General features: G+C 47.1%; 1 protein-coding gene across 1 annotated transcript; it reads left to right on the top strand.

The window, feature by feature from the left end:
• Positions 1-9,549: 9,549 nt before the first annotated feature.
• LOC142578364 (sulfotransferase 4A1-like) lies at positions 9,550-11,374 on the top strand. The gene is made up of 2 exons (XM_075687760.1): positions 9,550-10,143; positions 11,360-11,374. The coding sequence occupies exons 1-2, from the start codon at positions 9,550-9,552 to the stop codon at positions 11,372-11,374; spliced, it is 609 nt and encodes a 202-aa protein (XP_075543875.1).
• The last annotated feature ends 14,964 nt before the right edge of the window (positions 11,375-26,338 follow it).

The raw sequence follows: 26,338 nt of genomic DNA, 5'->3' as shown, positions 1-26,338 counted from the left end.
ATATTCTAGAGGAATTTCACATCCCACAAGTAAAGCCGGAAGAAGTAAAGAAAGCCTTGGGAGCTATGCAAAGGGGGAAGGCAGCTGGGGAGGATCAGGTAACAGCAGATTTGTTGAAGGATGGTGGGCAGATTGTTCTAGAAGAACTGGCCCCCCTGTATACACAATCCCTCATGACCTCGAGCGTACCGGAATCTTGGAACAACGCCAACATAATCTTAATCCGTAAGAAAGTGGACGCCAAAGACTTCAAAATTATAGACCGATCAGCTTACTGTCCGTTGCCTACAAATTATTTACTAAGATAGTCGCAAATAGAATCAGGAACACCTTAGATTTCTGTTAGCCAAAAAACCAAGCAAGATTTCGTAAAGGCTACTCGACGATATACCATATTCACACTGTGAATCAGGTGATAGAGAAATGTGCGGAATATAAACAATCCTTATACATCGCTTTCATTGATTAGAAGGAAGCGTTTGATTCGATCGAAACCTCAGCAGTCATGCAGGCTTTACGGAATCAGGGTGTAGACGAGCCGTATGTAAAATACTGAAAGATATCTATAGCGGCTCCACAGCCACCGTAGCCCTCCATAAAGAAAGCAACAAAATCCCAATAAACAAGGGCGTCAGGCAGGGAGATACGATCTCTCCAATGCTATTCACAGCGTTACAGGAGGTATTCAGGGACCTGGATTGGGAAGAATTGTGGATATGAGTTAATGGAGAATGCCTTAGTAACTTGCTATTCGCTGATGATACTGCCTTGCTTAGTAACTCAGGGGACCAATTGCAATGCACGACCTGGAGAAGCCAGGTCATGCATTGAGAAGCAAAGCAGATGGGTGGGTCTAAAATTAATCTGCACAAAACTAAAGTAGTGTTTAACAGTCTCAGAACAAAGCAGATTACGATAGGTAGCGACGTATTGGAAGTGGTAAGGGAACACATCTACTTAGGGCAGATAGTGACCGCGGATCCGGATCATGAGACTGAAGCAATCAGAAGAATAAGAATGGGCTGGGGTATGTTTGGCAGGTATTTTCAGATCATGAACAGCAGGTTGCCCTTATCCCTCAAAAGAAAAGTGAATAAGAGCAGTGTATTACCAGTACTCACCTACGGGGCAGAAACCTGGAGCCTTACGAAAAGGGTTCTACTTAAATTGAAGACGACGCAACGAGCTATGGAAAGAACAATAATTGGTGTAACGTTAAGGGACAAGAAAGAAGCAGATTGTGTGAGGGAACGAACACGAGTTAATGACATCTTAGTTGAAATGTGAAAAAGAAATGCGCATGGGCAGGGCATGTAATGAGGAGGGAAGATAACCGATGGTCATAAAGGGTTATGGGCTGGATTCCAAGAGAAGAGAAGCGTAGCAGGGGGCGGCAGAAAGTTAGGTGGGCTGATGAGCTCAAGAAGTTTGCAGGGACAACATCGCCGCGATTAGCACATGACCGGGGTAGTTAAAGAAGTATAGGAGAGGCTTTTGCCCTGCAGTGGGAGTAGCAGGAATGATGATGATGATGATGATGATGATGATGATGATGATGATGATGATGATGATGACGACGACGACGACGACGATGATGATGATACTATTTGTTTACTGAAGCATCCCGCAAGTCGCACTCTGCCAAACCTGCGTTTGTGATTCTAGGTTTTCTTTTGTGTGTAAATACCCTAATCTTACGCTTATAAAGTTGTTCACAAGATGTGTTTACAAAGATGTAAAGCGCTAGCGGATACGGGAGAACGCCCAATGAGGCTGTCTTGAATTTTCATTGTCTTTGGAGCCGTTATCATGGTCGTCTTCACGACACTTTAACAATATCTGGCCATTACTGGTTCGTTAGAGTGTAAAGAGGTTTACTGACTGGGAATTTAGAGTGTTTGACGCAACGGTAAGACCTGAACACCGAGCATAAGCGGCTATCCTATGACTCGCGCTGGTGGTTATGATCAAGTATGCACTAAACGTGATTGAGCGCAGGGAAACACGAGGACAAAAAAGGCACATTAGACGCACAGGCATTGTAAGCAAGTTTGTCTAATGTACCTTCTTTTGTCCTCGTGTCTCCCTGTGCTTAACTACTTTGCGCAAAGGTGTACCAACAAGCCCGCATCACCACCCTTGATTCTGATTATGCAGCGTTCGTCGTCTTCGCTACAATTACACTTCCGCACGAAAAAGAAGCCCTCGTGATGAGCTAAGAGCTCGCCATGATGTGCGGGTCATAGTACGTCTTGAGGCGACTCAGATGTAAAATGTTTCATCCGCGACTGCACAGGTCCTAAGACGGCACCACTGTTTCGGTGACGTAGTTCACAACTGTGCGCTCAATGATGTGGTAAGGACCTTCATATCGGATAGTAGTTTCGAAGAGAGACCAAGTATATTGTCAGGGACTGACAGCCACGCAAGGCCACAAAGAAGGAAAATAGGTGTTCTGGTCTCGGCGCGGTTGCTATTCTGGCGCTCCTGGTCAGTTAAAGTTAAGACCCGCGCAAATTCACGGCGCGCCTCTGAATAATTCGCGGCTGTAGAAACGGGCACATTCTCGGATGTATCCAGCCCGTACGTAAGAATTGTGGCGATAGTGACTGTAAATAGGAAGGAGGTCGAAATATCAGGGGTTCTCTCAGTAGCAGTGCTGTATTCATGGCCGTCAAAGGGCGGAATGAGGTCCCAGCTTGTGTGGTCAGAGGCGACATCCATTTGAGAGAGGTACAAAGTAGTTATCCAACGAAGAAAATTGCACTGATCAAGGACTGCCTCAAAGGCCTTGGGCAAGAAGACACGCCCGCGATCTATGAGCAGTACCTGGGGTGGACCGTGACGAAGGATAAAACCACGAAGGAGGAACTAGGCAACGTCGCATTCTCTAGCTAAAGAGAGGGCGGTGGTTTCGCAGTATCGCGTAAGATGGTCAATTGCGACGATGGCGCAGTGATTAGCAACACATATCAGGAGAAGTGGCCGATACAAATCCACGCCGATATTCGCAAATGGCTTGGCCAGGCAATGTAGAGGCCTGGCGACAATTCGGGTGAACATATCTGGCATTGGCAATCGGAGCAAAAGCCAACAAACTTTTGAACGTAGATGTACATTCTCTCGCCAATAATACCGCTACCTAAGACACTGGGAAGATGGTAAAACTCCTGAGTGTGCTCCAGGTCAGTGTATAAGAAAGGACAGATTTCAGAACGCAGACTTCGAGGTATACTTAAGTCTTAGTAACCACTAGTGGCACTCTGAGAAAGAAGTGTTTGGTTGTGTGATTTGTGTAAGTGGTCGGTTGTGTTGACCAATCGGCGAGAAAGCCTTTAAGGGAGCAATCCAGCGCTTCTTTCACTTCTAAGGACCGATCATGCCAGTTTCAATGGACGAAACGGTACAATGAGACGCTGAGGAACAGGAAATTTCAGCGGGCAGGCGCGAGCGTGACAGTGCATCGGCGTCAGAATGTTGGCGTCCATTTTGGTACACGACGCCGATGTCATAGTCTTGAAGACGGATTACCCAGCGGGTAAGGCGGTCTGAGGGATACGTCAATGATGAAAGCCACCACAGTGCATGATGGTCTGTGACGACATCGAATGGACGGCCATAGCTATAAGGACGGAGCTTAGTAAGGACCCAGACGATGGCTACGCATTCCTTCAGTGTTAAATTGTGGTTGGTTACTGCTTTTGTCAGTATTCGAGTTTCGTCTGCATCGGCATGTTCAGCGAATTCGAGCTTGTTTTGCGCATCAACAGCGGCGAGGCTGATACGGCTAGCTTCCACGCCCCCTGGAAAATGGAAAGTGAAGTAAGAACGTACAGATCCTTGAAAGTGTCCAAACACTTTTATGACCACAAAGAGAGTGCCTTTGCTTTCGAGTAGTTTCGTCAGGGGTGAAATAGCTGCGGCAAAATTTTGAATGAGCCATCCGTACTAAAAGTCAAGCGAAACTGCGTAGTACTGTTGCGGACGTTGCTTTAGGAAAATTTAGCGATGGCACGAAGGTTGCCTAATTTGCGCAAGAGGACGTCCTTGGATACATGACCAAGTATGATAAGCTATCTCGCTGCGAAGCAGCGCGTTTTCAATTTCAATTGTGGTAAGCGGTGGTTGACATTGTCAGGACAAATTTCAGCCGTTGAAGGTGTGTGGTCAAGTCCGGAGCAAAAATAATATGGTCAAGATAGCATAGGCACGTGTCCCACTTCAAGCTACGCAAGAGTCTGTCCATCATGCGCTCAAATGTTACGGGCGCATTACAAAGTCCAAAGGGAATGGCGTTAAATTCATGTAAACCATCAAGTGTAACAAATGCTGTCTTTGGACGATCAACTTCTTACTGACACGTGCTAATAGCCCTACCTCAAATCTTATTCGGGAAAGAATTCTGCTCTAGTTAGGCAGTCTATGGCGTCATCTATTAGCAGCAGGGGATAGACGTCTTTGCGAGTGAAGTTGTTAAAGCATCGGTAATCTACACAGCAGTGAACAGAGCCATCCTTCTTCGTAACAAGAACACCAGGAGACGTCCATTGACTGTATGAAAGTCGAATCACTTGGCGGTGAAGCATGTAGTGCACATGCCAGTTGATAACATGATGCTCTGTTGCAGATACGCGATACGGACGTTGTGGCAATGGCTGGTGCGAGCTGGTACCGATGTGTTGCGTAACAGTGGGGGTACGACCTGAAGAACTTTATATGAAATCGAAATAAGGAAATTCTTCTGAGACGCACCGAAGCTAGGAATACTTAACCTGTGTGAGGCCTTTGGCGGTGGAGAGACTAAACACTTCTGTGGACAATGTTTCCGACGTAGACAACTCACTGAGGGTAGGGTACCTGGTGGAGGCTGTATCATCCGACGGGTCCATGACTTGCACGTCGTCAATGTATTCCTCATCGCCAAGGCATTCTGCTCAAAGCAGTGTCACAGAAAAGGGCAGAGGGCACGCAACAATTTTTCAGCAGGCTTGCGTAATGTCCGCAGCACCAAGAGGTTGCGCAAAAGCTTTTCGCCTAATGAACAGGACAGATGGAGAGAACAGTGTGATTACATCATAGACGCTGCTGCAGCACACCGGACGAAGCGCTCAGCCCTTGGAGAAATGTTCGTGCCTTCCTTCATAAGAAGTTTACAGTCATGTACAGCCAATGGGAGGAACATCGGCCAAGGTCACGATAAACATCGGTGATAGTTCAACTTCTGCATGTGCGCAATGAATGACAGCGTTATGGCCTCAGAGGAAATTGCACCCGAGGATAACGTTATAAGTGCAAGAAGAAATGACAATAAACTTGATGTTATACAGGACGTCCTCAGAGACTACACGCGCCGTTCACGTGGCTAAAAGGTCAATATGCTCAGCGCTTGGTGTGCGAATGGACTGGCCCGAAAGTGTATTGGTGACTTTGCGAAGCGAGCGACAGCATTATTAGTCCATATCAGATCCAGTGGTTCGAGTGCCCACGAGACAGAATGCGCGAACACCTTCATCTGAAATTTCTAGGACTTGCCTCGCGGACAACGACAATCAATTTTCGTCTTCTCAAACCACAGAACGAGGCCGCATCGACGATGGCGAATGGCGACATGGAGAACGTGAATGATTGGCAAGTGACATGCGACGAACAGCTGCTGACGCGACGGTATAAGTGTCATAGAAGCCTCAAAGTGGACCCGGCACGGCTGTATCACAGGATGCCACGGCCGATGTGGTACCAGACAATTGAGCGTGTCGACAATGCCGACGATATAAATGGCGTAGCCACACGAAAGCATATAGGCCAGTCATCTGACGTGCGTCACGAGTTTGCGACGGCAGGTCTAATCTAGGTCACAGGACGCGGTGCACCAGGCGCCTGATGAAAGAACGGGACGGCGGCTGGTAGTCCGGGCCTACGTACGACGTCGCCGTAAGTGAGAGGCGGAGCTGCTACTGCAGAGAGTTGTCGGGGCCTCTGGACGGCTTCAGCATAATTAACAGGCACCGTTGCAGGGAGCTGTTCACTGTGCACCGGCAGGACCTCGGCGATTTCTTGTTCAATGGCGTGGCGGAGCGTGGCCTTAAAATTCGTAATAGGCTGCTGCATGTGCTACGGCTGAGCGAATGGCATTAAGGAGAGCTAGCAAGCAACTTCCTCACGCACAGACGCCTTTATCGGTTCGAGAAACTTCGATTGATTGGAAATGGCAGCCACTCCAGCGCGCGGTTCATCGTGTGGAGAAGCGCGACATGTCAAATATTGGTGACTGAGCATTTTATTGCAACTTTCGCGCAGAGTGATGGTTTCTGCTAATGCACGTGGACTCTTTGTAAGCAGCACATTAAACACACCATCTTACATTTCCTCCATAACATTGGTGATTCTTTATTACTCCAACACGGTCGTACTCACTATCTTGAGCAAGACCAGAACGTCTTCGATGTAGATCAGGAATGATCCGAATTTCAGGAATTTGCGAATGATCCGAATGATCAAGAATTTGCAGTAGCGAGCTGCGCTCGCTACTGCGAACACTGCTCTGCGCACAATTGCCAACAGCAGGTCTGCCAGACAGCTCCACAAAAGAGGTCCTAAACGCCGACTACGTCTGGAACGTCTGGAAATCCGTCTCATGGTTCTAGGACTCTCACGCCTTCGCGATATAAAATCACATTGTTCAGTTTTGTGGCATGTCCCATGTGTTACGCGCTTACTTTCCCGTATGACGAGATCCACTCCCCTACGTCGTTGTCATCCGCGCCGCTGAAAACAGCAGGGTCCTTTTGGGGGAGCACATCGGCGCACATGACGGATCCAGAAGGAACCTCCTCAGGAGCATCGTCGGGTGTGGTTGGTGGTAGCGTGAGGCATTGAAGTGCCAAGTGGGACGCTTTGAAGGTACCCCTCACCTCCACTAATTGTAATGAGGTTTATTCGCCGACAATTCGAAGCGGCTAACGCGACTGTAAGACCAAAACACCAAGTCCGTGCACAAGCGCCAATTCCGTGCTTAGTGCCGGTCTTCGTTACACAAGTAACAAGTTCGTAGGTAGCCGAAAGTGCTGCAATACTGGAGAGTCTTCTATACACCCAAAGGAAAGCAGGCATGGTACGTTTACATGGTTACACTACCGGTCTGCCCACTTCAATAGCATTGTCGCAACATACTACAACCAATCCCATAAGTAGACTCCATACAACTAATTCCTATTGAAATGTCGGCCACACGGGCTGTTTATTTATTTCATACCCGTATACCATGTTATCACTGGCAACAAAAATGATGATGCAGCTGCTTCAACAGCAGCTTATTCGGATGTGACCTGTACCGGTTTTTAATCTTTGAGCTCCTTTCTTTCCCGCTTATTCTCTAATTAACACACAAAGCGGCACGCAACTTGAACGAAGGACCATTCTCACACAGATATCTATCTATGTGCAAACAGTGCGTATTCCATCCGGCCGTTATTTCCACCTCCTCTACCACTCATGCACATCATAACGTCACAAGTTCTATTTACATCTTACTATCACCTTTTTCAATTTTGATCTTCCAACACATGCGCTTGCGGAAACTATTGCGACTCCGCAGCACATCATTTCAATGATTGCACGTTAACATAGTCTACCGCATGATTTCTAAAGGATGATGCATCCGTATAAGTCACCCCTGACATGTACAAGTCACTATCAAGAGATAAACGGAAGAGGGCTCTTCCAATTTCTCTCCTATCAAAATCTCTTTCACTTTTCCGACTTCACCTCTAGCTTATGACGTATGTGGACTTCTCTTAGCATAAGTTTTTGTAGCGTTCAACCTGTCGTACCTCTTACTCAAGTCAACAAACGTTCAGCATGGTTGTGGGATTACGACGGGAGGACAAGTGGCACTTTCACTTCCGTCTTTTTTTTTCTTACTTTCTCTGACGATACCTCTCAGTGTTTCTTTTATGCGAAGCATATTACTAGAGCTCAACCCAGCTCCTCAGGCGCGGCGGTGTCGCCTTCAATGACCTTTAGCGACCCCATGCCATACCACGTGACACCGTGACGTCACGACAGAGGAGAAACGGGGCTACAACTCGCGCCGTCGCTCGCGGCGTCACCTTCAAGGCTGACCACGTGACACCGTGACGTCACGACAGAGGAGAAACGGGGCTCCAACTCGCGCCGTCGCTCGCGGCGTCGCGGCGGTATATAAGCAGCTGCGCTTGCCTCTGCTAGACACTCACGAGGTGAGATGCCTCCTGGAGACAGAGCTACTCGTTGGAATGAGAAGCGAAGGTTGCGGCGTGCTACAGAGACTGATGAAGAGCGGGATAAACGTCTGGCCAAGCAACGTGCTCAGTATGCGGCTCGGCGACAACGTTCTTTACCAACTTTAGCCACCAATATGCTTCGCATCTGACTAGGCTTAACCAAGCTAAGCCTCAGCCATTTTTTTTTGCTTTACACCTTACCCTTTTCAGGTCAGCTGTCTTCAACGCGGACTTTTTTTCTTCCCTTCCCTCAACTGACGGTCCACGGACAACTCTTTTTCTTATCTTATTCCGACCTGAACCTCTTCACTCTTTTTACATTATTTATTATTTCCTTCCGAATTTTTTTTTCTTTCCTCTTGCATGCCTGATGTAACAATCAACTTTGTCGGACGGAGATCAGGATTTTGGAAGATTCCTAACGATGATGCGGTCTTTCGGTCAGCGGGAGTGGGGGGTGCACATTCTTGAGGCGGACACGCGTTGCGAACGTAAACAGCAGATGCCCGAAAAATGGCCGAGCATGCCTGTCACTCATTTGACTGCGTCAAAGGCTATTCATGTATCTGAGCTACACTCTGAGTTAACAAAAACCACCCTAGCATGACGGTTGGGTCGGAAAATATAGTGACCGCTTTGGTCAGGCGCTGCTTCGAAGTTTTAAACCCGGACCAGGACGTATTTTCCTTCGCCTGATGAGCTTTCCTTCTGTAAACCCCTGACGGGTTTCATTTGCAGCTATATGCTACAGTCGAGTGGGTGAATTTTTCCCGTTCATAAATCTTCCTTACCTTGCTTGTGATCGTTTTTTTTTATAGTTTCGAGTGAAATTCGTGAAATATATTGTCTTTTGGTGCACTTCACGTGAATTGCTATTTGCCGACACAAATTCATGCAGGTCAAGGAAGTATGCCAGTGGGGATTCTTGAAAAAAAAATGCTGCAGAAGATAATATAAACTTGATGGCGTAAGGACGTGATATAAAGCCAATGTTGTTACTGAAAGTGTCGTAATTAACATATTTTTCATGCTCATTTTTCGCAGCCACAGTGTGCAAATCAACGTCATGTCGACAACAAAGCCATTTACTCAAAACGTTGATGGTGTCCCTAGAGACCCACACTGCAACCCTGAACTCCTCAAAGGAGCGTTGGAGTTTCGCGCACGAGAAGGCGATATAGTCCAGCTTTCATTTCCCAAAGCCGGAATGCACTGGGTCCTTTATATTGTGCAGCTTATTCTAAAGAAAGGTCAACCGATCACAAGTTACGATGAGTTCATGCAAAACATGATATATCTAGGCGTGTCACACCCTGACGACTTGAAACCAAGCCTGCCACTGCGTGTGATCTCATCGCATTATCCCTTGAGAAATGAGTTCATGAGCAGCGAGGCAAAGTACATCTACGTGGCGCGGAACCCATGGGACGTCTGCGTGTCATTCTACCACATGGTGACCAGTCTCAGCGCCTACCGGTTCCAAGATGGCACATTCGACCAGTTCTTCGATGCTTTCCTGAGCGAAGATGTCGCAGGTTACGGGAACTACTTCGATCACGTGGTTCCCGGATATGAGCTCAAGGACATACCCAACGTGTTTTTCGTGACATATGAGAACTTGACGAAAGACACCCGAGGCACTGTTCTGAAGCTTGCGCGCTTCTTGGGAGAGAGCTATGCAGTAGATTTGGAAAAGGATAATCGGATGCTTAGTGAGTTGCTTGAACGATGCTCGGCCGATCACATGAAAGAAACGATGGTCTTGGACCTCAGCACAAACTCAAATCCTGGTATCGACAAGGTGCTGCGGCGCCTTGACGAGAATTGCAAAGATGGGCACAACGGAGACAGCAAGAAGTACTGCTTCGTAAGAGAGGCCAAGGTGGGTGGGTGGAAAAGGTACTTTTCACGGGAACAGCTCCGGCGCTTGGAAGAAGAGATAAAGAAGGTAGAAGAAATATCGCCAGTGATGGAGCTTTGGAGCGATATACGTGAAGAGGCCACTGCGGCGTTAAATGAGAAATAAAAAATAAAGGTGTGAAGGTGAAAAGTTCACATGAAATTTCCCATTTTTTCTTTGTTTCTTGGAATAATAGTTTGAATCAAATTCATCTCAAAATGTAATTCTCTGTTACATCGAGATGCGATAAGCAGTGTTGAAGACAAGGATCTCATTGAGTGCTGTTTTCAGGAAAATAAAGAGGTCACGGCAGTACCTGTTCGAAGTTATCCATTGGAAGCTTCCGAACATACCGCTAATGCATATGGCAATGAATCCTTTCGTGGGTTGGGTTTGTGGCAGCTTTTTGTTTTGACCGAACTGGATCCCCGACTAAGGGAAGCCGTTGTATTGATGCCTGCCCGTCTCAGCTGTTCAAAAAAATATCTGTACAAGCGTACCGGGCAGTATGGCCCGCTTTTTGCAGGTATTAGTCACTTTTGTGACTCAGTGCCATAGCTGCAAAAGGAATCCAGGCAGGAGAATTACAGGGAAGGCCAAGCTGTCGCAGCAAGATTTGCAAAGTTATTTTCGTCAAATAAGAGAAATGATGACAAAAGAGCAAGTAGTGGTCGATTCTTTCTAATTCATTGCAGTTGTGACAAAACGCAGAGACAGCCAGCCCGCATCACTTTATGTGTTTGTAAGTGTGCGGGGCTTACCCGACACTGTCGTCTCGTCAATGTAGCTTCAAACGTACGTGTTTGGTACTCCGGTTAAAACTGGAAGACGCTCAAGATTCGCCTTTCAGAGCGATAGCATTCAAAGATCCCTGGCTGCTTTTTAGGCCTCGTAAACAACTGCAGCTTATGTAACCGTAATGTTTACCGGGAAAGGCTAGCGGCGAACGCTGTGCATAAGGCGAGCTTTCTGGTAGAAATGCGGCCTCTTCCGTGAGCTGGGAGGGTATTCTGTAAGAGTCCACCTAGGAGACTATCCATTTCGACTGCTGCTGATTAGATGCAGCTGTACGAGCGAGGAGGAGACGAGCGGCCCTAGCCAATCAGCTGCAGCTGAAATGGACAGTCCACTAGGTGGACTCTTATTAAAGAATACCGCCCCTGATCTCCTTTTATTGTTCCACACTTTCATACTCCAGTCTGAGAAGATCTAACATAATAGGTATGCGCTGTCGGTTTTTTTTTTCATGACATCTGCTTGTTGGTTGTCATCAGAAAATTCCGAGGAATAATTTTGTTTGGAATAAAAGGGAAGGCATGAGCAACCTTGGTGATAGAAGAGCGGTTGGGTGTGCATGGTTCGAAATTCTTTTTTTGCCGATATTATGTACGCCGCAGGACGCGGGACGCCGACGCCGTATCTTCTTGCGACACGGGGAGCTTAACGCTATCGCGTTAGTACTTAATTTAAGATATGTGAGACGTGTGTCTTCTGAGACGTGTACACACTTACTGTGTGTACTTAGGAAACATGACCGAAGTGATGTAATCTATCGCCTGAAGATAGAAAAAATAATGTGCGCAAGGGAAGTCAAACTTAGCACCAGGTAAATAAAATTATGAGTGATTCTGCTATCGCCAGTGGAGCCAGTAGACCAGTCCAGTTGAGTGAAGTTAAGGCTTCAGAAAAATCCATACCGTCTTCCTCTGTGGGTGGTTTCGGCTGGGAGGCGCGGTATTTGGGGCGCCCGTAGTAACAGAAGCGATTCGTTTGAACGCCATATACGTCGATGTCGTGTGACAGACGCTGCACCGACCCGACGAAGCTGCGACCGCCGCGCATTAGCTCTGCTACACGTAAGCTCTCACCCCGTGTACCTGGGCGCTATAACATAAAACTATTGCAAACTTTTCTGTTCAAATTCTGCAACCAGCCCTCCGCGATTGGTGGAAAACATTCTTGTACCACCCCACTTCACCTGCCTGTCAGGCGACGTGACGTCAAAGTGACGTGTACGCGTTAAAGATGCATTAATACGCCGAACAAAACTCAATTTTCTTCTGAATAGCCGCAGGCTGCCCCGTTCCGAAAGAAACAATAGAAGGCTGCCGCCGATAGCTCCCGCATTAGCTACTCGCGCTTGCCTGAGAGGATGGGTTTATTTGCGTGTGATAAATCTTTATGTGTGGCCCTGTAACGTTTTCGAGTACTTTCGGCACGTTTACAACCTCGTTCTGCCAACTCTTCTTCGCTGAAGATCCTTTTACGTTGCATGCCGCCGCGATTGTCGACGGGCTACCGTAAGCTAAGTAAGCGAAAGCGGACCAATCACAGACGCCAGCACCACCCTCTTCATCCAGTTATCGATTTTCAATGCAGTGGCTCGGCCCCATCGAATTCCTCTCAACTTGAGCGTGCTCCTTGCCTCTTGTGAGCAAATTAGATGAGACAAGCCGCTCAGTGTAGGCAATGTTAATTGTTTTTGAAGTAAACAAAAGTGATCTCCTATGAAGGAGGAGAGCGTTTGATTGGTATGTTGAGACAATCCTGTGGGTGACCGCCCGATTCATTCGTAGGCGATAACGCAAATTTGACGTCAGGAGATTGGAATAAAAACATATTGGAATAGTTTTACGTTATAGGAACCCTGCTTCCTTCGTGAAATCCGCCGAAGCGAGTGCGCGGGTTTTTATCGGAGAGCAATGGCGTCACACTACCTGTGTCCCCGCCTCGCAGATCCTTCGCCACCGCTACGCTCGACCCACACTCGCCGCGTCGCTATGCTGCGCGATGCTATATTGACAATCTGCTTTCACTCTCTCTCAGCTCTCTCTTCCCCAGCTCGGCAAAGCTGCAGACGTCAAGAGAAACCTAACGAGGTTCTAACAGCTCCACTGTAAAAATTGAATTTTGCGTCCAGGCATCCATGCGACACGTAATGCACGCAAATGACGAGGCGCCACGCCGTATGAGAACTATCATATGTGAGTGACTGGATGCAGTCAGGGAGAAGCTTTCAAAAAATGAAGCGCCAACGGTAACGGCACACTAAGAAGGAATAAAAAGACAGGACAAGGTGCTTTTTCCTTCTTAGCGTGCCGTTACCGTTGGCGCTTCATTTTTGAAAGGTATGCACCAACTAGCCCCACAACGTATTTTACTGCAGAGAGAAGCACTACTGTAATGGATCGTTTGTTTCTACTGCTGTTGGTATGCAAAAGTATAGTTTGCAGACGTCTATAATTATGACTAAGAATTCCGCCGTGAATGTCGGAGTGAAGTGCGGGGACCAAGAAAGCAAAGATGAATTCAGACGCAATGAAAATATTCTTTCTCTGTCTTTTTCTTCTCATTGAGAAGCATGTACAAGAATGTCACACTTTCTCCCGAAAAGCGATGTATTGATTTCGATAGGAAATGAGTAACTAAACTACACGAAGTAACGTTCTTGCCATTGCAAACAGCGCGACAACGGGACTCATATTAAGGAAGCACATTATGCAGGTGCTGTGTTCCCTTAATCTTAGTCCCGTTCTCACGCTGCTTGCAATAGTTTGTCCATGGACCAAGAAGCCTTGCTAACCACTGTTTTAAGGTTTGTAGTTTCACCTGGACCTATAAATTTCAGTATGCATTTCGCTTACTAAATAAGTTAACAAGCATGGTGTCCCACACGCACAGGTGAACATGAACAGACCTTACTCGGTGAAAGAGAACACTCGCTCTCTCAGCGCTGATGTGATGAAGAGCACAAACAGAGGGGATATAATGCTTTGTGCTGCCGCTCTTTTCAACGAATCTCCAAAATTCGGGATTACGTGACCTTCAACACCAGACGCGCGGGAAGACAGCTTCCACGAAGCGACCAGCCATCTCAACTCGCCAACTCTTTGTACTTGCCGCAGATTACCTACAAGGCGACCTCCGCGCAGAATGCGACACATACAGAGTCCAAAGTAGGTAGTACACATGTACATACGGCAAATCATTATCAGTATGTCTCGCTGCATGCCAAATCGACTAGTGCTGGCTTTTCTCAGTACAATGGACAAACTGCGGTTCAGGGGCTCGGCGATCCTCCTTCGAGAACACACTTCATCGTGCGTGCGTGCAAGAACATTTTTATTACCCTATAAATGGGCAGAGTATTGCTTAGCCCGCACTCCCCGCTTTGTTCAAGCAGAAGAATCACCTCAGAAATTGTGCGCATACTAAGTATCCCTTTATCTGATATGTAACGATTACCAGTGGTTAACGAAACGATAGGAACGACTCTAAACAAATTTTCCAGCATCTTTGTAGTGACTTCGTCGGAACTTGCGACTGTGGCATGTAAACATGAAACAACCGAGAATAATTCTACTGAAGAAATCATTTCGAAAGCATATATGGAGCCAAGCCACCGAAGAGAAGAAGAGAGGTCGTGAACAGAGTACCCAACCCTTTCGCAATCACGTCAAAATAGTCAGCAATTTGACTGAATGGTAGCACTAGCAACTCTACGGCTACGTTTACGTGTCGCAATTTCTTTTTATTCCATGAACGAAAAGAAAGCGCGCTTGTTATTTGACTCCGAAAGATAATGGAAGTCTCGAGCACTGTAGTTATTTTTTGGCTTGGATACCATGCGTTTTAACGTTCCTGCAAAGAACTTGTTTGAACTCCTGGACGACTGATTATGCATTGTATGTTTACACGCGGTTTCCTGTCACCTACAGTTCCGTAACTATTTCGCATTTCAACAATTACTAGAAGTAGTCTTTACACACCTTCACCTCGAATGCTGATTTCTTTGGCGAAGCCTCCAATAGAGCAAATATTGCGAGTCATACATTCATGGCTCCCAATAGTCAGCGACTCAACAGTGGTCCGCAAACATTCTTCAAATCAGTGGCAGTCAACAAAACAACGCATTTGAAGCTTTCTAGATGGTTGCGGGCATACCACCTCAAGACAAAAAGAAACTGGAACGTGAGCGCTGCTTCTCCCATATGCCTCAATCTCTTAAGAGAAAATAGAAAGACAGTCATGTTACATCACTCTTTTTTTTTTGTACCGTTTCCTTTTTTTTTTCCTGTGCAGAGTAGCAAGTTAGGGCATACTAGCTCAGGGCATTATCTTCCACTGTGCTCTAATAAATTCTCTCTCTCTCCTCAGGACGCGTAAATGGAAGGTTTAGAAGAGGTCGAAACTGTCCGGGAAGAAATTTAACAGAACACAAAAAATACAGAAACGATTATTCACGGCTGCCCAGTGATGCGTGATGTGAGTTCAAGCCACCAGCAATTAGAATAATTTTATTGCAGTTTGCAGGAAGATATTTGCGCGCACGTCTTTCTTGGCGTCTTTTCGGGGAAGTTGTCCATCTGCGATTCGCTGCTAATAAATATGTCGTGATAAACACGAAACGAGCGCTGCTCACAGCATCTTGACAGTGGGCTGCAATTCGGTGCCACAACTAATGTCGAAAAATTATTGGAAAAATAAAGCAACGCATATTTCTATCAGAAGTGATTAGGGAGCCAAAACTTGCACTGAGTTAACACGACAGTCACGATCCCTCCGGAACATCGCGCCTTCAAGAGATAGTAGCGATTGGCGCTCCACGTGTGCTTGCCATTATGCACAAAATAATTTAGCTTCCAATGTATTTTCGAATCTCAGCTAACGCAAATATGGAGTGTTAGGAAACAGTACTCGTGGGAAATCCCTATAGCCGTCGTCGGAAAATGCCGCAAATCTGATCCTTGTCTAATGCTTCCAGTTTCCTACACTTTCCCAAAGAGAAAAAAGTGTTCTACGAAAGCCTTGTTATTTATTAGCACTTCGGTTAATAGCTACACAGCGCAAAAGAAATATAAAACTGCTTTTTAGGCGATTTTCCAAGGTGGTATGAAAACTTTAAGGAAGCTCTAAAGATCCGTCAAGTACACCTCATGAGGTAGGTGCAATATCTCAGCAAACTTCACTTGGCTAGGCTGTTCTAAGTAATACTGATATCCAGCTAACACCGTCGTGAAGAATTCTCTTTTTGAGTAAGGATTAAAAAAAACGAAAATTTGCGGTTTCCTCGAAGTCCAAGCATTGAAACCGAGATCAGTGTTTAGCGTTGCACATAAGGCGTGTCAGAAAGGAGCCGTGATGAGGACAAAGAAACATGAGGGAACCGTGTTTATGGTTAGAAAAAAAGAAAGTATTTATATATTTCAAGCCAACCGCCGTGGCTTTTCCGGCGATGTGCCTAAATTAGGTTAATTGTTCTTAATAGGTAGAGCAGCAAGCTGTCGCATATCACTCTACCGTGGTGGGCAGCGGGTCCCTCTTGGAAGGATCCAGTGGTTTAGTGTAACGACTGCTCTCCGTAGCCCAGGAAGGCAGATCCTTCGCAGTCAGGATAGGCCAGCACATGTCCGTGGCAGATGGTGTGGTGTGGCTGGCTCACCTGTGCGGCACGTTTCACGGGCGGGCACCGCGGACGCTGTTGCTGCCGTCGCATCTCGATGGTGCACGAGATGAGACCGAAGAAGCACCACCGCCCTTCGTCGGCGCCCATGGGAAGGATTGAATAAGTTCACCTCGCCGTTTACTTTTCGTTCCGCTCAGACCAATGCGCTGTAGGATGCGCACAGCTGCTCACTGTGAACGTTAATGTGTTGTGCGCCCAAAACTAACCCTGCAGGAGTGGAAGTTGGAGCGAGTGACAACCAGTTTTCAGGGTACCTATTTTTTTTTTTTTTTAATGCAACAGAAAGCATACCGGTCAGTGTCTGATCGCGAAGGGGTAAGGCGGAAAACGCCGTGGAACATTTTTTATCCGAGTTTTTCGATGTAGTCGTGAGCTAGAAGCATGCTGAAATCGATGATAGGCGAGCGCGATGGCGATTAAACGCCGGCATTAATGGGAGGCAGACGACAAGCGCGGCCGTAACTGTGAGAAAGTATTATTTCGTTTCTCCACTCGATGTTCCTGCGATTCATGTTTTTTCGAGCGTTAAAGTACTTCTGCGATAATTATAGCTTCGTGTTCTCGTGGTTTTCTGTCCAACTGTTCACTGTTTAACCAGTCAAAACGAAATCAATCGGATGGATAACGAAACGACGCTTTTACATGCGATACCATGTTAAGCGTGTTGCCGCAGCCGCGCATGTGCTTTTGATTTCCGAAGCATAGAACAAATTGTAAGTGCCTAGTAATTTAGCAACTGCAATTTAAGCAATAATTATGTCGTACTTATTAACGCCCAACTTACGTGCAGTAATGTCATAGACTGCATCCGAAGTACCGAGATGTCACCGCCAGGCCTCGCCACTTACTGGTTTTTGAGACTTTCTTTGCCAATTTATAAGTGTACTCCCTACTCAAATTGCGAACAGCACGCTGGATTCTATAACTAAAGATCATGGTCATTTCACTTCCATAAACGTCTCACAACACATTCTGGCCAGTTGTCAGTCCTTTAAAACGCTCCTCCAGTAGAGGTGGTTGAGTGCAGCGTAAGGTTGCGTCCACTTAGCTTGGCCGCTTTGGCCTCTTGGCCAAACGCACTGAGCTTTTCTGGAAACCTTACACTCCACGCGCTTGCTGCGTCGCTACACGTCGATACCATGACATCACGACAAAGTCAACGGTGAAAACGTGCCTCAAATGTCCGTAGAATTGCTATTGCAATGAAACTTTTTCCGAAACACAAACGAGTGCTTCGAATATCGCCGGTCCTGATTGATCCTGCCAGTCATCATCAAATGTCTGTACGAAAAATGAACTCCCCCACCCCCATTCAGAGATGCGTTTGAACTTGAAGCACATGCATGACTTGATATACCGTATAGACTCGTGCAAGAGCCGCACTTTTCACAAAACTCAAAATGGTGTCGGACGTACCATTGCATCACAGGTCAAGAGGCAGCTCTCGCCATCTAGTAGCTGCACGCGGAAGTACACAGCGTGATAAAAATTCTCCGATGCGCGCGCGCGTCATCGCTGCACCGAACGCGATTGCTTCTCCGTTGATATTTTTTTTCTTCCAAATTTTGGGCTGCCAAGTTGGGGGCGCGGCCCTTACACGGGTACATGGACCTTGTGGCAGAACATCAGCCTCATATGTGGGAGGTATTCTGTTCAAGTACCTGGGCCACCGGAAACCCACCGGTTTTCCTTCTACCACGGAATTATACATACCTCTTGCACAAGTTTGGGTGCCTAACTCAACCGGAACTAATTTGGCACGTGGTAACTTGGAATCGCCTAAAAGTTGCGACTTCAGAAATTTTCATATCATTGGAGAATGCACAAAAACACATTATGCCACCAGTTAACCTCAATTTTTAGCACATTTATTCCTCCTTTTAAAGCTTTCCCTGCTCCTCCCCTAATATTCAATTACATATTTTGCTTCCAGGCGTCTACGCATAGATCAACCATACGAGCCGTTCTTCCATGTACACCTGCCCTCCCCCGCTTCTTTTATTGTTTTCCTTTTCTCATTCTTATAATTTTTTTTAACCGCCACCGACACGTGCCAGGGTACCAAGCGTCAGCATATTTTTTTCGGCACCTCGACGACACAGGGTCATGTCACTTATGCATAACGCAGCGACGGCGCTTACGCTGATCCGGGGGTTGTCCATTTAAAGAACAACCCGCTGTCATCCACTACGTCAGCTTCACACCAACCCCACTCTTTCCCACAGACTTCATGTCGCCATCTTAATACTTTGCAAAACTTTCCGGTGCACTGCTACTAGGCCAGTCTGGTCACTCTTTCAACTCATGTTCCTTGGGTTGCTGCCGCACTGATCTGTTGAGCGGACCAACTTTCTAAAACGACAAACGCCTCCTACTACACCTACTGTTTCTTGTACAGTTCAACGCAAACCACACATAGACGTCGACAAATATGACGAGACATAGCGCTCCGTCGGTGGCATTGTCGGCAAAATCAGTTCTTTTTTTTTTGTGTGTGTGTACTGCCCGGCTGATCTGGTTGTGTGACGCTCTTTATCGCCTCTTCTTTTCTTATTTTCTTTCTTTCTTCTTTATTTTTTTTGGGGGGGCGGGGGGGAGGGAAGGTGAGACAGCATGGCTTTTCACATTATCTCTTTTTCGGCTGGATGCCCAGCGAGAGTTGGTGGACCGCGGCAAGGTAGCAGCAAGAGCACGCGGATTCCTGGAATGAGGAAGCCGGCCACCTGGGGACGAAGAGAGATCCTTTTTTCTCTGTCGCTAACCCAGAAATAAACATTCATTTCTCTCTCTTTCTCTCCTTTCGTTTGCTGTTATGGTGTGGTATATATTTCAAATGACGTGCAATAAATCCTCAGTTAGCACTCGGGCTTTTTCTATCTTCTATTTCTCTGGCTTGCTTGCGTCTTCCCATCCCTTGCTGTTACTTCTTTCTCGTGAAGGAAACCACGACCTTCCGCGTAGAGGTGGAAATGAGCTGGAGCGGGCACGGGCGGCGTACTGCGTCCCTTGCTCACTCGTCTTGTCTTGGCGTTGCCTAGCTCTTCATTCGTGTCGTGGTCCTGCCTTGCAATTCCGGTTCTTCGGCGCAGCAGGCTTGGCCCTTTACTGCACCTTGTTGCATTTGCGCAACATACCGATGAGTGGCGTTAAAAACAGAAGCAAAGTTCGTTTAGAGCTGCCCGTGCACGTCGTTGCATTTCCGCAACATTCGTCTAAAAAAAGGCGTCGCCTTGTGCTGCCATCTGTGCTCACCCTTCGCATCTTCCACCAAAACAAACGTGGCGGAGGCTGCGCCTGGCCGCGAGAAGCGATGCAGGTAAGTTTTGCCAATTGTGAATGTATTTGTCCACAAGAAAAAGCGCAAGAAAAGTTCTTACGCTAAGATCCATATCCTCCTGACCCTGTCCATTAGAAAAGGAAATCATTGTTATCTCGGTATAGTTAGTCCCTGGCGACGGAACGTTGCTATGTTGCGCAAATGCAACAACGTGGACGTGGTTTATTTTCTTCGGAAAAGTGAAATGGCTGTTAAACGCTTTTATAGCCGAGCAATTAATTCTGGTAGTGAAAGCAGCGACCTTTCCGGAAGTGACGACAACCACGAGTGTAAGTTAGTTTCGGTTCAATATGTGTGGAAGATGTTTTTTTGGTCGAATTTCCTTTATTTAATTTTTTTCAAAAGGATGCGGTGCATCCGAACGCTGCCGTATCGCGTCGTCACGCTCACAGCCCCAAGTCCGTGCGTCTATGTTCTAAATTTCGACGACAATGCAAAAACACTGCATTGTTTCCTGGCTGCACGGGAATCTGCATGACGTACTGCAGGAAGTGTGGAAGCAAGCTGTGCTGCACAAGCAAGTGCTATTGCTTCTGTTTGTTCCACACTAAAACATAAGTGCACCAATGATTGTCACGTGTAAATAAACATCTGAGTGTGAATCGCACTAAGTCTATATTTCACTTTCAACTTTTTTATTTGCACACTGTTGCAAATATGCAACATACCCTTTTTGTGCAAATTCAAATCACAGAAATTAGTTAGTTTCCATGGTATTACAGCTACTGTTATGCTTCCCTACAACTCCATGAATAATATTACAAGGAAACAATAAATTGTGCAGTAAAACCGGTTAAATTGATCAACGAAGCGGTAATTGCAGTTTTTGCTCCCTGTTGCTTGTGCGCCTCGCATGTCTTGCATGAGAGTAGTTGAGGTGCTCCGCGTTCATCGTGCACATTTCTACATGACGCTCGCGTTGCATTCAGACGAATATGTCACGTGCCTTGCGTTCGGTCATAGCGGTGCTAAGTTGATTGAGTTATGACCACTCTAGCGCACACGCTCTGGGAGTGTGGGTCGACATGCCCCAAGTTCATCAAGGAGGAGTGGGACGCGCTTCTGCGCAGCCCCGCTCTAGAAAAGCAAATCCTGGCTGTCCGGCTTGCCCGCGGCCGGGCCGGTGGTCCCGACGTGGCACTAGCCTGGTGCGCGACGAGTTCGCGTCCTCGCCGGACCTGCAATAAAGGTTCTTCACTCACTCACTCACTCTCTCACTCAAGCAGCACAATCTCGACACACGGCAGCCTATTTGCCACACGCAAGTATACACGTACACACTTCCAAGCAGCGCATTTTCGCGTATCTGTACACGTGTCCTCGCGTGATGGCGCTTTCCCCCTTCCGTCACGCGGCCCATATCGCGATTACATCCCTCTCGCCCACTGTGTGGGTGTAGCACTGACCGCAACGCTGGGCGACTGGGCTGCGCATTCCTTCCTTGCATCCTTTGGCTGTCATGCAGTAAAGCACGTTTTAAGTACGGTCTGCCGCTTCGTTCACGGGAGCCGCGAAACACGACACGCATACACAACGAGTTGTTAAATCAGTAGATGATTCATCTACACACACGCAAACGCATCGCCTTTCGCGTGTACCTGCGAAGCCTTCACTTCATCGCAGCCCTTTCACCCCGAGCAAGTGTATTTGGATAACTAAATCAAGAATCTTATCAATGCAATCCAAACACTTATCTATAGGTATAGGTAGCTTCCTGTCCCGCCTCGTTTGGGGCGTCCCCAATCGAAAAGAAAGAAAGAAATGAGGAGCCATTCCACCCAGTGAAGGTGGTTGACCAGCGAAGCTGCTATGGTGGTATAAATTATGTTAGCATAGAGTTTCGTTGGTATGGAACTACACATATAGTTATGCGTATGTCGTTAATGCGAAGTACAAAGAAATCTCAGGCGTGCACTACGTCACGCACTACGTCATTCATACGCACAGCGACCACCAAAGGGTTTTTATGCTTCCGCTCTAAAGACATATGTGTTGTTGACGCATCTGAAGGAGTGCCGTTTAGACGCAGGTGGCCGTTAAACCAAGCCTCGACATCAGTGACCGTATGCGTTGACCGGGGCGCAGTTCGAGGGAGTGTACGAAAAAAAAATTTTTGTTTGTCAATCGCGATTGAGAAGATTTCCTATCTAATTAGCTTAATGAAACTTCGAAGGACTAGAGTTTTACTGTAACTGACAAACTAGGGGTTGTCCGTTTCCGTCCCGTAGAAGCCCATGTATTGACAGCAGACGGAAATTCCCCAATATTTACAACTTCACTGTGAACTAAACGTAATGACGAAAACTAAATGAAACTCGGCGTAATGTTACAGTCGCCTTCGTGGATAATTCTAAGATAATTTGTTTCGGGACAGTTTTCATAAAAGAAGAGCTACAGCCATTTCCTGTAACCCTACTCCTTCCCTAGATGCCCCTGTGCTGAAAGCAGACGAGAAATCTGTAACGTTTAGAACTTCACTGTGAACTAACTAATAATGACAAGTAAATTAAAATCGACACAATGATAGGGTCGTCTAAGCGACCAATTTCGGTATTATTTGCTTCCAAGATACCTACATAAGATTGAGCTACAGAGCATTCTCGTAAATGTTGGCTTTGTCGCAAGGCGTTTTTTGTTCGCCGCCATGATTTTTGCGGAGGGTAGCCATAGGCAGCTCCGCTGTAAAACGTACAGCAATAATGTGATCTGAAACGTTTCAATTCAGTTTGTTTTGTTTTACACGCACATAAGGGTCCCACTGCCCATCAGCTCTCAGACGTAAGCATGGCACAGGAGAATCAGAGTTTTAAAAATTATGGCGTTTTACGTGCGAAAACAACTTTCTGATTATGAGGCAAGCCGTAGTAGGGGACTCCAGAAATTGTTGACCACCTGGAGTTCTTTAACGTGCACCTAAATCTAAGTACACGGGTGTTTTGCATTTCGCCCCTATGGAAATGCGGCCGCCGTGGCCGGGATTCGATCCCATGACCTCGTACTCAGCAGCACAACACCATCTGAGCAACCACGGCGGGTAATCAGAATATTACCACACCTCTTGCGACATAGCCACCAAAAAGTTCACGTAATTGCAAAGTGTGTCACTGTAACAATGTCCTGCAGTGTGTGTGTGCGTGTGCGTGTGTGTGTGTGTGTGTGTACACGTGCGTGCGTGCGTGCGTGCGTGCGTGCGTGCGTGCGCGTGTGCGAGTGTGGCGGAAGCGAGGGAGGGGAACAGTTTGCGCATGCGTCCTCGAACCATGTACCTTTCCCAAGATAGGCCTGAGAGCTCGCTTGTTGGAAATACATTTCGTCGATCAGATACTTCCCGCCACAAAGAGTGCGGAATGAGATAGACCGAGATTTACGCCCCATCCTGTGGTACAGTAACAGATATAAAGCAATCGAAGAGACGGGGATGAAAAAGCGTTTTGTGTTTGCTACTGCGTCACGGCAACCAGGACGAACGTCAACCCGGTCAAATCCAGTGGCACATGATACCTTTTGGGGAAACGGAAAAAAGCAACACATGGAATCAGCCCCACTACCGTTAGGTCGGGCCATAGAGTTTCTCACTACATTACCTAGAGGGAAATCTGGCGCTGCTGCGCTGTGGTATGCATGGGAATGCCGGTATATTGTGGATTCGGATTGGCATCGTTCTCGTAGAGACAGGACACCTTGAAGACGCGCTTGGCAAGTACCGTTCCGTCTGTCACAATGATTCATTTTCTACTAGAAGAGCACGTGAAAAACTGTTTTAGCTTTATTATTACGCGAAAATATGTTTTGTTTAACTATGAGAACTTGTTATTGTGTGTACGACTACATGTTACGTAAAAAGTATCAGCGGGCCACTAAAGTTGGAGGACCGACGACAAGGTTCGCGCTCGCTTTGAAACAGTTGGTCGTCTGTTCTTGCTTTCTCTTCGCTTGGTCATGCATCGTGGGTGAGTAAAGATGTAATATGCGTGAATGGAAAGATTTTATGAAGATTTTACTTTGAGAACGCGTTATTTGCGTAGCCATATCCACGTTTTAGACGAAGCCTCTTACAACACCAGCCAACACGAGCCTCGCAGACACATATACCGTCATTCCCATGACGGCACGGTGCCCCCTTAAGAAACTCCCATAGACGGTGGCGCCAGATTACCCTCTAGGTGTTATAGTGAGAAACTCTATGGGTCGGGCAGAACGCGAGGCACACGCAGGCAACTGTGGGCCTGCTCAGGAAGGTGGCGGCTGCAACCCATCCGCCACCGTCTTCTGCCTTTCCTCGGAGACAATGCCCCGCCTCGGAACCCCCTGCATAACCGGCCTGGCCGTCTCCGTCTTGTCCTGCTGGCGCATGCGCGCGCATTCCACCTTGCACGGTTTCAGATCGCACGCTCCACGCGCGAACCGAGAGGCCACAACCGACAACAGCTGTTTTAGCAGTTTGCCGCGAAAACTGAAGAGCGAGTGACCAACTTTCCACGGCTCATAGCTCGGTACAGCGCGCAAGTTGCTGCAAAAGGATGCGGGGCGCAGGTTTTCTTTTCAAAGCAGCATGCCTCTTAAGTCTATCGGTCCGTACGAACAGGCGGGAGAAACAAAAAGCTTGCAGATTTTTATGTCTGCGCGTGCGAGATGGCTTTGTTCACTCGTGGCAGCGCAGTGTGGTCCACTTGTTGGAAATCGTTGGACGATGAAGGCGATTATTGCATTTTGGAGGCTTTAAATGGCCCTCTCAGCATACATGCGCATCCCAAGTGCGTCCTTGGAAAAACAGGCAACCCGACAAGTGTTGCCGGAGGCCCATGCATTTTCAGTATCTTCTATTCATCATATGAGAAAGCGTCTTAAAATATTTATAAATGCAAAGTCACGAAACCACACAGTAAAACATCTCTAGCGTTTTGAAACACTGTTCAGAAGTGATGTCAAAATACCTCCCGTTCATTCCGGTTCATTCCAAGTGTATGTGTTATGATTTACGTGTGGCTTCTGAGCGTAGTGCTTCAATTTATTCTGTCTGTACCCGTTCAAAGCTCTGGCAAAATAGGACCGGCATTACTATGCCAGCACAATTAGGAACATAGGTTTAGCATCAAGATTCGCGGTCAAATCCACTCAGCTCTTGAATAAGGATGCATAACTATTCTTGTCGCGGGTATAAAACTGCCACATAAACTAGGAAGCCAGATGCCTTAATATTGCTGATCATGCAGTAATTGGCGAAGTTCATGTTCACATTAACAATATTTTCACTTAGTGAACTAAGAAAGCCATTCATTGCGGAGCTCTTTTCCTTCTTAACATTCTTTGTGTTGTTATTGTATGTCTTTAGCTTCTTTAGAGCGCAGCTCCTAAGCGCCCATTCCTGCATTGAGCGTCTGCGTGACTAAGCCTCCCTCGGCGTAATCGAGTGAACGAGCCCAACGAAGGACCAAAGAGCGAACGCGGAGCGCAGCGTGGGCTGAAATACGGCGATAGCAAAGAGAGCGCGAGGAGGAAAGCAGAGGAGGAGAGTATGGTCAAAGTGTGAGGAGGAAAGCGTAGTGCCGCGCAAGACGGGCTCTGCGGCGACGACCGCTACGAGATGGCGCCATAGTAGCGTGCCGCAGTCTGTTTACCGATGGCATGCGGCGAGCGCGTCAACCATATACCATATATGGAAACAAAGCGCTGCATGAGCGGATGTCTATCTGCAGCGGCGGCTGTAAATCACGCCCACGCGTCACCCATGAACTGCGTCTCGCGATCTCCCGGCTAGCGAGGCAGTCATCGCGCCAGTCTTCGCTCCGTTTGCTATGTGCCGTACGAGACATTAGAGAGTTTTAGAATAGGAATAACCCCAATATTTTGGGACCCCATAGAGCTTTGCGGGTCTTAGCGTTGGGGAACGCAGGTGTGAAGAGTTTTAGAATAGGGTTTTGCATTTGCGGATAGCGTCTTGCGCTGACAGCGCCACTACGGCGTCAAAGAAAAACTATTAGAAATAAATAAATAAAATATACCATTTTATGATAGGAATAGTAATTTTGATTTGCGTGTATTCGCGTTTCATTACAATTTAGAGGTTATTCTTCAAGCAGCAAACAATTAGTAGCGCTTAGTTTTGAGCAACAAAACCAACTTTACGTGCCTTCACCAGCCAAGCTTTGCCGTGTTAGGCCTACGAGCCATAAAATCCACAATTGAATTCGGAATCAGCGGTGTCAAATGACTCAATCTTCATAACACACGCTAGTTGAGAGAAAGCGATAACCGCAGTCACTTCTAGCTTGCGTACTTCACGCGTTACCGCGAATCAAACCCAGTTTGGTGCTAGTTTAGAGCCGTCTCTTCGATGGGTGCCGCCATGTTTGTTGACGCAAAGCTCTTGGGGC

This window comes from Dermacentor variabilis, chromosome 4 (genome assembly GCF_050947875.1).
Source record: "Dermacentor variabilis isolate Ectoservices chromosome 4, ASM5094787v1, whole genome shotgun sequence".
NCBI lineage: Eukaryota > Metazoa > Arthropoda > Arachnida > Ixodida > Ixodidae > Dermacentor > Dermacentor variabilis.
The sequence above is the reverse complement of the archived record's forward strand: the minus strand, read 5'-3'. Positions and strand labels throughout refer to the sequence as shown.